A 15,749-nucleotide genomic window follows, 5' to 3' on the forward strand; every position below is an offset into this window, starting at 1 on the left:
TTTTTATGTATGTTTTACTAAGCTCAATGATGCCAAGAACACGTTTAACTTCCGCTTGAATTATCCGGCCAACAATTATTCAAGTACCACGAGCCTCTTTGAGGCAACTGTGCGACACTGCTACATTATACATGTATTTCACTTATGCGAGTTGGTCCCTTTTAAAGCAAAGGAGAGATCATAGTTGGCGAACCAGAATATTATTGTTTACACCCTCCCATCTGGACACGGCCTTTGCACATCTGGATGCCACTTCTATTCATAGTGAGCTTCGTCATTCCCAGCCGTCTGTTTCCGCACACACCAACGCTCCCCCGCGTCACAGTCATCAGACCTGTTTGTGGGCGCAGCAGCCGTAGATGGCCCCCACGCCCGTCCCCGCCCCTTCTTCCCCGTGCTGAAGTGGCGTCTTTCTCTCGCTCTCTTTTTAACCGGGGGGTGTGACCACCAAACTCACCTGTGAGACAGGAGGCGTGGTCTTGTGAAACGCGAGAGGAGTGGAGCAGGTTTCACCTGTCAGCTGAGGGAGCAGCAGTTGCGTCCTTAGAGGGGTGAAACTTCCGGACAGTGCGGTGCGGAACCAGTGGCCACTTGCCGGTGGAGGGTCAATAAGCCATGAGTAAACTGACGAAGTTGTTCAAGGGTCCCGGGGGCGGCAAGTCCCGCGGGGGGCCCTCCCCGCAGGAGGCGCTCGCCAGGCTGCGGGAAACAGAAGATATGTTGGGAAAGAAGCAAGAGTATCTGGAAAAGAAGATCGAACAGGAGCTGGCCACAGCCAAGAAACACGGCACGAAGAACAAACGAGGTAACTCGGCCGCGGGCGAAGGTCATGCGTTTTTTGGCATTATGACCCATTCCGTAATTCGAAGGACTCAATCCTCCTATATTATACGTGGGAGCGCGCTTTACCCATGCTGGTGGCAGTAAAATAGCCTCTTGCGTGGAGGGCTGCTCACCACGGTGGCACCTGTTGCATTCTGGCTGAGTAGGTGAGGGCGGTTCAAGAAGGGCCGCATGTTGACCGCATTTACTTGTCGCCACCTACCTGGGAAATTACATGATGGCAGTCATATGGGCGCCCTAAAACCCGGGGTTCTGAACGTGAGTTGTGGTATCCTTCTCTGCATCTTAAATGCTGCTGGATTCTGCGCCCGCTACTTCGTTTCTTGTATCTATGGATATACACAGGGGAGGAGGGGCTAACGCTGGCGGCCGGGGCAAGGTACGCAGGCAGGCAGCGGCACCTGAGCTCCAGGGTGGTCAGTCAATGCTTAAACTAAATATTATTGTGAGACCTGTGCGCAGTTTTGTTAAACTTGCTTGGCGACTTACAGACCCATTATGAGTCCCGTGGAATTTACCAGTCAGTGCAATGTCTTGGGAGTGAACACATTACTGGGAATCCTGGGACTGTCGCAAAGACTGTGTCAGAGCCAGCATTCCTGCAGCACTCTGGCAGAGCTTCCTTGCTTGAAGGCGTTTCCACTTTCTTTTCTACTGCAGACAACTTTGTCAGGCTATTGTAGACAACTTTGTTTAGAGTACCAGGTAGGGTGGGCTTTGGGTGAGCTCCTATCTCTTGATTGGATGGCTTTCTGGTCTCCGTTTCCTGCTCAAGATTAGATCACTTTCTTCCCTCTTCTTGTGTTTGTTCCGTTCCTCGAGCATATCGGCTTCACCCCCGCTTTTGATTGGGGGAGTATCTTTCCATTACCGATTTCATGCTACAACTTCTTAGGTCTTGCTCAGACACCTTTAGCTGCCTGAAAGATCTGTTACCAACACACACAACCTATCCACATAAAAATAAAGACAGGGGTTTTGGAGGACCCCGTTCAGCATCTGAATTGTTTGTGCAAATTCTTTTTAGGAATCCTTTCCATGAACTGTTATCTGTTATGATCAACCCACAGCGTTTTGATGTGTGCTCATGCTACACATAAGAAATGCCTCCTCAATTCTAGAATTCTGCAAGAAGCTGAAGGCTGGGCTTTTCGAGTAGTCCTACTAGGCCCTAGTTGACTCTCACCTGCTCATCGTCGGGACACTCTCCCGGGTGATAGTGCACTCTAAAAATCTGAATAACAGCACAACACAGGTTTAATAGTTTGAAAAAGTCCCTCTCAGTACCTCCCGAATCAACTCACTTTTTGTTGTTGACTTTCCTGCACCACTTTTATTGCCAACTAATTTGTTTCAGCCAACATAGGTGGTATCCATCATTTGCAGCTAGAGAACGTCTGCATTGCCTGGGCTCCAGGTACACCAGCAGCAGCGCAATGATGTTGGGAAATTGCAAGATTTCAACGGAGGTGCACCAGCGCACACACTCAGGCTTCCACCCCCACCCCAATTCTGAATGCACAGGGTGCCAAGACAGTGCCACGCTGTTTACCAAACCTTTGGCTCATATTTACTGCACCAAGCCAGGCTCAGTTCAGGATACAGTGAGTCAGTAAGTGCTTTTACAGTTGGATTGCAGTGTTCTAATTTAATGCAGAACACTGGGGTTGCCAACAATCTGTTAGTTTGTGTTTATGGGTCCCATAGGACCCCTCAGGATAGTCTCGACCACTTATGCCATTCTTGTATCTAACAAGTTGTGCACAAGAGTGTTGTCATGTAATGTCAGCAGCCTTAAGAACAACAATAATACCTTGAAATACTAGAACTTTTCAAGCATTTACATAAACAGGTCACGATTAACAACTGTGGCAGTGGCAGGACGGTATGTGTTAATTTACCTTCGGCTTGCGTATGAATGGGGAATGTGTGGGAACAGGGAGGTGCGTATCTGCCAATGATCAAATCTACATTCCTGCAATGGGAGAAATCCCAGTGGCGAGAATTGTGTGTCTTTTGGGCGCACTCCCACCCAGCATATTTGGACTCACTTCAATCCCTAATTGCAGGGGTTTTCTGTGCCTCTTGTGGGGATTAATATATTATCAGGGGGCAGGGGTGTGTGGGGAGCAGGTTATGGATATCGCCTGCAGGGTGCAGATCACATGTCCTCACAAGTATCCCCTTTCTCCTCACTTCACACATATCCAGCTTTGTGTTCTCTATCCACGGCCTTGTCCCCCACCAAGAATCCGCACACTCCTCAAGGGGGTTAGGCTGGTCTCCCAGTCAGTGCCCCGGGTCACCCCTGCATTTGTCGCTTGTGAGTGCCCAGCAGCGATGGGAGCCGCAGGTGTGGCTGGCGATGGCTACCGTGCCTCCAACCCACCTAACATATCGCTCTATATCTCTACGTCATGCTCTGCATTCCCCTCAGTGTGGACTGGTTTTAGTATCCTCTCCTCCCCCATTAACGCATGTCCGGTCTCCATCCCTCCAGAGAGGGAGGACGGGGCTGGGTCCAATGTATCACGAAACGGCGTTTGGTCAGTACCAGTCCCGGCAGAGCAAACCTATGCAGCATTCTGATCCCTTTTTGGGGGGTTGACAGTACACCCAGTAGGCAGTGTTTTGAACGCGGTCTCTATCGGAACCCCTGTGATCTCACACAGTTTGGTCCGTGTCTCGGGCCAGTAGCTTCATGTATTTCCCAAGTCATATGGAGGAACGACGCTAGCTCAAACCTGCAGCGAGGGTACTTAGACCAGCATGTCATGATAATTTTCTGTAGTTTCTGAGGGGTAAGATAGATAAAATGCAGGTAGTGGAACTCCATGAGTGCAAAGCAAGCATTGCTGGCCACTTCCTGGACCCGCACAAATTCCTGCCACCACTCTGTGTCTGTGAGGGGGAGCGGTAGGCCCTCCGACCATTTATCCCAGATCACCGTCATGTCCACTCTGCGATCCAATTTAAGAGCTTTGTATATGCAAGGGATCATTCCTCTGGTGGTGCTGGGATCCAGCAGAATCCTGAGCATATGGGTCTCCTGGCTCCTAGGGAAGAGAGGCCATATCTCTCAAACTGTGCAGAAGATCTTGGTGTAGTGCAGGAATTACCCAGGTGACACCATTTAAGTACAGGTCTCCAGTGATGAAGTATAGCTTAGTGTCCCATCTGGATAAGTCCATCACTGCCTGTATCTACCTAAAGCGCGACAGCCACTATGGTGGCAGCATTTTCCCTTATGGAGCCCTGCAGAGTACCACTGTGACTGCTTGCTTCCACATCTCGGCAACCTGGTATACTATAAATGGGGCTTCTGTCTGGACTCTAGTCCCCTTTATCAGATCTGCAACTCCATCCCACCCTGCCAGGAGGGCTTTTTCTGCCGTAGGACCCTCTGAACACCATTGCGCAGAGTACTGCAATATTCCTGTGAAGTAGTACATATGCAGGTCCGGAACACCTAGGCCCTCCAGTTCCATGTCTAGTTTCAGCACTTCCAACTTCACTGTGCTCCGGCTTCCCTCCCGTACCAGGGATATCAAGAGGCTAGTCACCTTGTCAAATGTGGCTCGCAGAATGCAGCACACAGAATTCTGCAGTACATAGAGACATTGGGGAGCAGGCCCTTACTACTTAGCGCCACCCTCCCCATAATGGCGAGCAGGCCTCAGTTCCAGAAGAGAATGAAACCCTCAAGGTGGGTGATCACTACTCCCATGTTTAAGTTAAAGGTGGCTGTTTCCCTGTAGGCCACTCAGGTAAAATGACCTTGCTCCCAGCCGAGCCCGTCTGAGGCAGATACATTGCATACAACTTCTTCAATGGCAAAAGGACCGATATCCGGTGGTTGACAAGTAAGCCAGAGAAGGCTTTCTCGAAGGCAGTTATGATTTCCAGTAACACCGACACAGAGTGTTCCGGATGGCTGATATAAATTAGCGCATCATGAAGCAAAATTCATCCTATCATAATGCAGTCTAGGGCTCCAGTCAGATGGTGGCATTCTCAATTACTGTGCACCCTAATCATGGCCTTCAGTGCTGGTCACCTAACGAGTAATTCTATTCAGCTGGGCCTGGAAATTTAGTGCGGTATGCACACTTCTCTCTGCTTGTGCCATCTCACCAGAGTGAATTTGACTAGTGGTGAAGCTTGTTCTCTTTATTAGGTTATTTACCAAGGGGCAACCAGGCATACTCAGTAAATTGGGCATTCAGCAGTAATGGTACCTTACTATTACATTTACAATATATGAATTTGCTTTTGTAGGGCACATAATGCAATACAAAAACGTAAAATGTATCCATTTGTTTTTGTTGGGCATTAAGTGACATACAAAAGCAGCTGATTGTATGTTAAATATACCTTAATGCAAGCCTGGTTGGATAGTCACAATAGCCTCAGTTATCCGAAAGCTACCTGTTGTCTGGATACACCACAATGTCATGCCTGCAGGAAGAGTCAAGAGGGAAAGTTAGAAAACTAGGGTATTTATTCTCTCTGTTTACTTTCCTTGAAGACCTTCCACGTTTAAGCAGAAGAAAACTTAACAAATGTGAGAGCCTCCGCACAGTTAGGGAGGTGAAGTGTCTCGGATACCTCAGAACTGTGGCTCACAGTTGCTTTGGTCACCTGACTTGACTATTGAAGCAACAAGGTCCTCTCTTAACTCACATCCGGTTTCTTGAGGTCTGTTGATTTTTTTAAGTGAATAGATATCATATTATGCAACTTCAGGCCCTTCTGTAACGAACGCAGCCTTCCTATTTTCAGCAGTTTTACTTTTTTCTTTATCTTGCTAGTCATGCCCCTAGTTTATCCCCATCTAGTCACTGTCCCAGTTATTTACCTGTGTGTCAGTCTCTCATTGAATTACATTTTATTTTAACCATGGCAGTGGAGATCCACAACATCTTATATCTGTGGTCAGCTGTAGTACCACCCACACATAGTCTGTTGTCGACCAGAAACCATCCACAACATAGAGCCTGCTGGGTTTACCTACCCACAGACAGATTACATTTCCAACAAATATTCACCTTTCTAAAATAGTAGCCTAAGAACATTTGAAGTTCATGACTCAACACAAGTGTGTTTAAAAATCCAGCAGTATGCCAACTATTTTTGGGAATGCTCACTTTATTGGCCCCTTCTCATGTGCCCAGACTCTCCCACCTCAAATACTAGAACACATTAACCATAGCTATACGCTTAAAACATTCCTTGCTGGTTAACCGAAATCCTCCACTGCTCCTTTAAAAGACCTAATCTATGCTGCTGCCAGACTCGTTCATCACAGGTGACAAAAAACAAAAAATCGGAGTGTATTCGTCCCATCTTGAAATAGCTCAATTGACATCCCCTGCAACAAGGATCAAATTCAATTTACAATGTATAAATCACATTTCCATCCGCAATGGTTATTCATCCTGCTTGATGTAAAAACAGCAACAATGGTAGGGTGAGCCTGAAAAAACAAAAAAAAAACAAATAGACAATTTCAAAACAAGCCTTTGCATCCCTTGCTCAGGGACAGTGGTACTCCGTCCTTGGACAAACTACTGACATTCCTCAAGGAACTAAAACACACACCTCTTCTTAGTGTACTTCACTAAGGACTACCAGCCTACGATTCTTTCAATATTGTTTCCATGTTTTTCTCCTCTAATATGTTACATTTAAATATGTGTATGTAAAGTTCTACTATCTTTGTATTAGATGCAAATAAGTAATAAATAAAGCACTGAGCTGCCCTTACACTAGATCTATGCTGTATAAATCCCTAAAAATAGATACATACACAGATTAAAACAACACTTCCATTATTGTACCACCTATACACAAACACTCACTAGAAAGAATTATATGTTAGTCTACAACAAAATCCTTACTGTCAGCAAACAGCCCCAATCCAAAAGCAACCACACCTACAAATCACAGTCTAATGAGCTCTGCAAAATTGGAGATGCAGCGTTCAATCTTCTTATCATCTCTACCATGTTATATGATCAAGACCTTGGAATATTTACCCTGCGGGAAACTTGGGTCGGCCCATTATCATTGTCCTTAATTGACGTTATGCTACTTGAAGTCCATAAGATGCTATGTAAAGGTGGACCTCTGCAGGCTGGTGGTGGTGGTGCTGCTCTTAGCTTTAAAAAAGACATCTCTAGTGCCAACCCTCGAATAGATAGACTTTCTCCTGTCTTGAATGTCTTGCTACTAACATTACCCATAACTAACTAACCCCTTTCCTCCTCCTCCTCCTCCTCGAGCAGAGCAGAACACCTCTGTTTTTTGTGTTTAAACTGTCTAAAGTGAATAATTTACCTCTGAATTTCTTTGAGTTAATACTCAGACAGCACACTTGGAAACGGGAAAGGAGGCCCCTGCTCATGTTTCCGAGCTGTTCCGTCACCGTCTGCACTTTAGACAGTTGTAATGGATAAGGATAGACACTTGTCATGTCTAGAATAGTTGCAATATTTCAAGGCTGGCCGCAACTATGCCACCGGTTGCCAAATTTTTTCAAAAGTGCACACTATATACCCAGAATAAGATGGATGTTAACAAGGAATGCCATATTGTTATAATAGGGCCCACAATATGTTAACAATTGCCACTTCTGCGTCAGGTACGGGCAAATGTCCACACCGTGGAAGTGTCCCCATTGACCTTCCAGTAGAAGTCACTCCTTTCAACCCCTCAAACCCCTGGCAAGTTTCTTCTCCTCTCCCAGGTTCTCCTCCTTTCCCCTAGCACAGACACACTCACAAACCCACAAGGACGCGCTCATGTTTTCTGTAAGCGCTGGAATCCCTTCTCACAGACTGGTTCGTGGCAATGATGGGTGAGCTCCTTCTCTGCCAGTGCTAGACTCTGAAGTAAGTAGAGAGCAGCAGGCCAGTCTGCCAGTCACCCCTTCTTGTCTTCTGTGCTGCTGGTGCTCCAACCCACGTAATCACGTGGCACCTGCAACTGCGAAAGATTATCTTTTGGGGCTTGGGGAAAGCAGTTTTCAATTTCTGGGTCTGCATAGATATTTTAGATTCAGTTGGCTGCAGTTTTTACACGTGACTCAATGTTAGATGCAACATGGACAGTGACCATGCAGGGTAAAATGAGATGGACCGGAGGAAGGACCAGGGGTGAGAGCGCAAGAGCGCTTTTGGGATTCCTGAATGTTTTAAACATTTTTAACTTGCTCTGTGACTCTTGGCGGTGGACAGGGTCTTTGGACAGGGTGTTTCTGATGGCCATGGAACTAATAAACCGTGTTCCAAGATAGGCCCTGCCCTTTCACTAGTCTCACACACCTCTGCAGGATGCCTACCCAGCTTAGTCACCAGCTAGGAACACCAGGTATGTGCTTGTGCAGTCAGCGGTGTGTGACGCTGTTTGGGAGGCATGAAGAGAATCGAGGTGTCGCCTGCTGCTCGGAGGTGACCTCAAACTCTTTGACAAAAGGTAGGCTGCGAAATCCAGATGGTGCTTGCGGCAGTGCAGTACAGGTTACAACGACAGAAATCAAATCAAAAGAAGTTCTAAAATACCCAACTCTGTTAAGTTTCCCAGGGGTACACCAGATCAGCAAACCAACAGATGACCCAGGGACGTATTACAAACAGGGCGCACTGTACTCCATGGCTCACCTTCAAGTGCATGCACCCCTTGACCACCCCGCTGCCTCTTCATCTGTAATGCTACTAAGGGGCCCTTAACCTCCAACCTGTGTGAAAACTCTCATGACATTTCTGTAGTGCCGAGTTGCTTTCTCCATATACCTGCCCACTTCTGCACGGTGGGCTGTTCCAATATGTAAACAATAAGTTTAGTTTTCTGGGGGCCATGGTGATGGGACGCCCCTCGACATTGTGCCATTTCATAGAGTTGTGTTCAAGTCGAGCCCTCTTGCAGCATTTGTGAGGATGGTTTATTTCAAGCCAAGAAAATGCGCTGGAATTAGGCCCCCTTCCTCACTGCTGTACCACTTACTTAGGACTGCATTCGTTTTTTTCTTGACACTGTTTAGGTTTTCACCCTGGTAAACATAAGCTAGTATGTGTTTCATCTTAAAAATATCATGATAAATAGAAAACAAATGCAAAGCTGCGGATTATTATTGGAGTTTGAATTCAAGCCAAAGGGTTCTTTGGTCCAAGCTATTGTGTAGGCTCTGCATCCTAATGATAACAAATATAGAGTAACAAGCGAAATTTATAGTGAATTTTCTGAAAAGGTGATACAGTTACAGGGAAAAGAGGAGCAACAAAGGGCTTTGGTTAAGTAAGATAAAACAATACCTGCTAGGAGGCTGTTCGTCATAAGGCAAAAAGTAAGAATGTCAAATAAAGAGGAGGGATTGGAGGATTATCTGGTCCAGTGTATGACCTCCAGTCAACCTGATAATGAAATATAATACACTGTTCCAAAGCTGATACAAGGAAAAAGAAAAGGAGTCCTGATAATCAGGAGCAAAAGTCCTCACACACCACATATGGTGTCATGCTTCATCATCGGACGGCTCCTCGTCAGGCCGGCGCTGCAATGCCTGACGGGCACCCCCCGAAGGGGGGCTCTTTGCCGGAGATCTTTTTATTAATGATGAAGCCGCGGAACCAAATGTGGGTCCGAAAAAGAGGAGGAAAAAAGGAAAGGACAAAGTAAAATTGGCTCAAAACCCTCACTAAATGGTTTATTATTTGCTGTTGGGAATTGGTCAAGATTAAAAGAAGTTACAAGGGAGTGAAACAAGAGATAATGCTCAGGCACTCGTACAAAAAATCAGGGCAAAGGAAGACGGTAATTATCCGAAATCCCTCAGTATATGGTCAATATGCGGTCGACATGTTTCGCGTCTCTTATGGTCCAAAAGGATCCCCTGACACTTCTTCAGGACCTACTAAATCATTGGATAATTCCAATTGAAAATAAAGGAAACAAATATTATTATCCCTTTTCTCAGCTCCTGCAATCTAACGCTCACAGTCAAGACGTCATCAGTCACTTACTAGAGATAAACCGGACTGGCTTTTCTTTCCTATCAGTCACCCAACTCCATTCTGAGAAAGGGTATCATGGGATCACGCAGGCCTGTTGCCCGGTTCACAGTGAATTTGCAGTGTTGCCGGAGCTCAGTGGTGCACCTACCCCCGCGGCTGCGTTCCCGGATCCGGATCCGGGAACCGGGAACGCAGCCGCGGGGGTAGGTGCACCACTGAGCTCCGGCAACACTGCAAATTCACTGTGAACCGGGCAACAGGCCTGCGTGATCCCATGATACCCTTTCTCAGAATGGAGTTGGGTGACTGATAGGAAAGAAAAGCCAGTCCGGTTTATCTCTAGTAAGTGACTGATGACGTCTTGACTGTGAGCGTTAGATTGCAGGAGCTGAGAAAAGGGATAATAATATTTGTTTCCTTTATTTTCAATTGGAATTATCCAATGATTTAGTAGGTCCTGAAGAAGCGTCAGGGGATCCTTTTGGACCATAAGAGACGCGAAACATGTCGACCGCATATTGACCATATACTGAGGGATTTCGGATAATTACCGTCTTCCTTTGCCCTGATTTTTTGTACGAGTGCCTGAGCATTATCTCTTGTTTCACTCCCTTGTAACTTCTTTTAATCTTGACCAATTCCCAACAGCAAATAATAAACCATTTAGTGAGGGTTTTGAGCCAATTTTACTTTGTCCTTTCCTTTTTTCCTCCTCTTTTTCGGACCCACATTTGGTTCCGCGGCTTCATCATTAATAAAAAGATCTCCGGCAAAGAGCCCCCCTTCGGGGGGTGCCCGTCAGGCATTGCAGCGCCGGCCTGACGAGGAGCCGTCCGATGATGAAGCATGACACCATATGTGGTGTGTGAGGACTTTTGCTCCTGATTATCAGGACTCCTTTTCTTTTTCCTTGTATCAGCTTTGGAACAGTGTATTATATTTCATTAAAAAGTAAGAATGTTCTGGTTGCAAGCGGCTACAGGTTTGGTGCAGTTGTATCCCAGATGTGTGTTGATTTTATTTATTTCATTTTTCCCCCCTCTTTTCTGTTATGTGGCCTGCACATCGAGGTTTGTAACACTGATGGAGATAAGATACCCTGTAATTGAGCAAGAGTCGTTAGCAGTGGTAGCTAATGGACTCCATTTCGGGCTTTATGTATATGGTACACAGTTCAAAATCCGTAAGGATCATAAAGCCCCGGTGTATATTTTGTTGCCAGGGTGAACTGGGAACTTGAAAGCTAGAACTTCATAATTAAGATTTCCGCAATGCAAGATGCTTCTCATGATATGCCGCATAGGTGTAGTGCCATGAATGATTGTTTCTAACAGAAGCCACTGAGTTTTATTTTTTATTTTTTATTTTTTTTTAGGTTGAGTGCGCAAGCGTTCTGACATTTTGTGGGCTCTTAACCATGCCCACCGCACGCCCATCACTATCACTCATTCATGGGCTTGCCTTTCAAAAATCCTTTGTTATAGTTGGTAAATGCTTTACATTTGTCTCTCCTTGGGGTAGGGGTCTTATCGCCTCAGCCATCGACCCTGTTACATGGATAATTGCACGTTTGCCAATACGTTTGACTGCGAGTGGACTTCTTTTTCCTTTTGTGTCTCGTCTTCACGTTCATGCTTATGGTGGCTGTGGCACTTTGAATCGGATTGCTTATGTCAAATGTTTTACTTTTTTATTTTCAATTTACATGGCAAGAAAAGTCCAGTTAGGAATTAACATACTAATAGCTCTTACTCAAGCAAACATGAGACCCTTTACATTGCAAATGCTTGTTTTCCAGAGGAATCCATTAAGGGTGTGGTAGTATCAGTAGCGAATAAGCAACATTGTTCTCGCTGGTTCACAGAAGGTGTACGGGGATGCTGCAATCCTAGATTGGTTTTATAAAAGGATTAAAGATTGCTTTACAGTACGGATGTCTAAGGATGAAGGGAGTATGATCTCGGATAACACCATCTTAAATGGTTTGTTTCAGTATTACAAATGATGCAAACATGGCCACCATAAGTACATACACATCGCTGGTGGATATCTTTGAGCACATTTGTGTAATCATTCAGAAACCAATTTAAAGCTGACTGCTGCAAATGCATGTGCATCCACTGCAACTATCTAACTGAAAAGCATTGGCAAAACTAATAGGTTTCACTGCCAAGACCAAACTAGCTTTGCCACTGTTTGTTGTAAATAACAAAGGGGCAATAGGAGTGGCCATGAAATTATGCCGTTCAGTGCTTTGGTGCTGTTTCCTTTGGTTTTCTACATCATCATGATGACTGTACTTGTGCTAGGCAAACGAAGATATTTAACTTGTAATCTTTTAGCCACTGGCCATAAAAACTGCAATTTTTCTAATAATTTGCAGCTGATTTCATACTATTTGTTTTCTGTTGAACAAACTTTGATTTGCATCTTAAATCTAGATAGTAACTTTGTTTTTAAATTTGGGTATCTAGCATTTGTAGCTTTTTAATTTTTTGTATCGCTGCCGAGGTTTAGCTGTACGTAGATTGTATGGACACAAAACAGACTAATGGCTAAGGAAAAGTAGATGTGAATGTTTTTGTTGTGGTAGGTATTGTCTCATTTACACTGTTAACACAAGCATATCATCTAGTGTTTTTTTTCTTCTTTTTAGTAAAGGAAAAGATGCAGAGTATTTGGCTCTATAATAAAAGTGAGACTTTATATCACTTGGCATAACATCAGAGCCTCTAATATTTATAATGCCATTACTACAAACATTCTTGGATTTAACAATCGATTAATACAAATATTACACTAGTGAATAATAACATAGTTACAGTGACTGGGATATGAAAGTGTTTCAGTGATACCAGAGTCACACTCTCTGTGGCATGACAGGCTTGAGTTGTAAGATCTTTGTTCTTCTGATCCAGGTAAAAGAAAACCTTTATGAGGCTTCCAGTAAAGCTGACTGCCTCAACCTGATCCCTTTGATGATGCCATGTTTTTTCACATTAGCATATGTTCTTATTCTTAGGTGCTTCTATAGTAACTGGAACAGACAAAGTTTCTTCTCTTGCTCCAGTTAATAGCACTGCCTTACAATAAGAAACATCTGAAAGGCCAATTCGAGACTAATAAATTAAAGAGAATACTCCACTATCACTAACTAGTGACAAACCTCCTGTGGGATTTGGTATATCTGGTGCAGTATTGCTTATAAGCAGAAACACGAATTTACTTTTGTTCGTTTTCTTTTTATAAGCAACATTATGATTGATCTGTTGGACAGAAAGGCTCTTTTGTAATGAGAGAATGCCCTTGATGTGGTGGCTTCTAAATTGGTCTGTCCAATTAAGTTAACACATGCCCAACTTGGCTTAAGGAAGGGCACTTTATCAGCCCTTGCATGTTTGCATGTTTTGGAAAATATTTTCCAGTTGTGGCTTTTTGCATGAAAAAGTCAAACCCTTATTTATCTCTTTATGGGTTTCAGGAAGACTTTGGATGAGCACCAAAGTGAATCTTTGGAATGCTTTCAAAATCCTTGGGAACTGTAGTGTCCTTAGCATCCTATCCTAGAACACAAATCAATTCTCAATTAAGTGCTATGGTAATTACACTCTACTTAAGGAATGTGCCTCCAGGACCCATGGAATATTGTGGGCTGCAGTACCATTTAAAAGGATTGTTACTCGTGAGCGCCAGTAGAAAGAAGATATCCATCTCTTTAATCTAAGAATGGGTTTCCTTTGGCAACTCAACCTGAGAGTTCCCTCTGTTTTATTACATACACCAAAGGTGGACAAATACATGAAATCGACTGAATGTATGAGACTGTGAAGGCAACCAATAAGATTGCTCATCCTGACAAATGCACTTCAAGAACCCTTAGCTCTGTGATGGCACACTGGTGGCATCTGCAGAGCTGACTTGCAGCAGCTTGTCTCTTAGTATGAAGAGGTGGAACAGGGGAATGACTAATAGCCATGTAACATGTTCTGCCCGGTACCTGTACTAGGCAGAGTCAACCACAACCTGGCTGCCAACACCAACTCGATCACTTGCCAGAGTACCTTGGATGCTAAGAGCCAGAGAGAAAGAATTGGCGTGTGGAGTTGATAATGGCTTCTGCTGTAATCGTATGTACCAGTCTACTTTTCATTTGGGGGACACCCAAGATAATAGATTTCTACAGATAAACAATTTTGCCTGGCTCCATGGAGTACACACCCTGCCCCTGTGTTATAATAGTATGTTGAAGTTAATAAGGTATAGCAATTGGGTGACCTTTACCTACCATGCTCATTGTGTATTAGCATTTATTGCTTCCCTCTTTTCCACCATGGCCTTTTGCAGAGTGTCACACCTGTTCTGCACACATGTATGCATTACTACTAGCCACATGGAATCGATGGATGGCTGGGATTGCCCAATCCACCTGAAGTCCTCTCGCTCCATGTATGGCTCAGCCATTCTCCTCATGATGATGGAGCTGTAACATCGCTGCTGAAAATTCCATTTGAGCCTTCCAAGGGCTGCCAGACCCCATCCTGTGAGTTCCTCGGTGGAATCTAACCATATGTGTGCTTTCCAAATTTCAAGTGAAAGCAGTTTTGCAATGGAACTTGGCTTTCCCTTCCAATTGAGGATGACCCAAAATGAGATCTGTGATGCCAGCATTGCAGATCAGGCCCTACATTTAATTTTATGGAATGGATCCATCACATTACCCCTGCCGGTTTTTACTCCTTTCCACATCCACATCTGGTAATTCAATTTGCCCTGATTCATATGTCAAGATAAGCTTCCTCTTATCTAAGATATGTGATTGCTTGATCTATGCACTCTACTTCCTGTACAGCACATATCTGTGTGCACACCACCCAGAGGCAAAAAGCATCTGTTGACAGGCATGTCTGTTTTTCATTCCTAAATTGCCTGAAATAAAGTTCTCAACAATTCTATCTTCTCCTTGGAGAAAAGTAAGGTTTCCTTGATTGTCCGTTCCTGTCCAGTTCCAATCAAGTAGCCACATCTATTTGTTCACCCCTGTCCCTTACTGAAGTATCTTCAGCTTCGTTGAAATGAGCTGGCTTTTACACAGCATTCCCGAAAAAGCACCCTATTCAAAAAAGTCCCCATTCAGTATGCGATTTTTTCTTTTTTTTTTTTTTTTTTTTTTTTTTTTTTTTTTTTAGACCGACTATGACTGTAGCATTTTTACCTAGCAGAAAAATCTTTGTTTGGCTGCATGCAGTAGATTTCTTCTCGCCCTCAGCCTGCAAAGGTATACCCAAGAGCCAAGCAGAGTGGTGAAAATAGACACGTTAACTCCTGATCCCTTCTTTAAACTATAGCAGAAGTAAAACCCATATTGGAGTGGACAATTAGTTTTGCCAAAGGCTAAGTAGGTTAGTGGTGGGCTGTCCTAGAGGACCTACTGACATAATGCGTTTTACACATATAATTTATACTGTTTTAAGGACGACTGGACCTAATATAATTTATGTTCAAAACTAATATACATTTGAAACCTATACAAAGAAAATACACATCTTATTTTAAAGCTAATAAAACCTTAACATGCACAATAATACAACAAGCTTTTGCAATGCAATAGGTCTCGCATTTGAGAGAGTTTGAGCTGTTGGCACTGTAAATGACAATGTCTTTTACCACAGTGTTTTGGTTTAGAGTGGATGTATGTGGTGTGGGGTTTAATTGGAATTGTATGTAGTGAAATTGTGTGTTGAGGCGTGGATTTGTGTACTGGAATTTTGTGGCATGGTGTGAAGTGGAATTATGTGGATAGTATTTATGTGGTATTGAGTGTACTGGAATTTTGTGGATGAGCTGTTGAGGTAGTAAACCCTTTGCCAACTGTGTGGCTTGAAGCAGTGTTGAGTG

At 44.2% G+C, this 15,749-nt stretch overlaps 1 protein-coding gene across 1 annotated transcript in view; it reads left to right on the forward strand.

Annotated features, from left to right (window-relative positions):
• Positions 1-330: 330 nt before the first annotated feature.
• Positions 331-15,749, forward strand: part of CHMP4C (charged multivesicular body protein 4C) — a 154,606-nt gene continuing 139,187 nt past the window's right edge. The window contains exon 1 of the mRNA XM_069220417.1: positions 331-805. Coding sequence (XP_069076518.1) covers positions 616-805 — 190 coding nt within the window. The 5' untranslated portion in view covers positions 331-615. The remainder of the gene's footprint in view (positions 806-15,749) is intronic.

This window comes from Pleurodeles waltl, chromosome 2_2, assembly GCF_031143425.1.
Source record: "Pleurodeles waltl isolate 20211129_DDA chromosome 2_2, aPleWal1.hap1.20221129, whole genome shotgun sequence".
Classification (NCBI taxonomy): Eukaryota; Metazoa; Chordata; class Amphibia; order Caudata; family Salamandridae; genus Pleurodeles; species Pleurodeles waltl.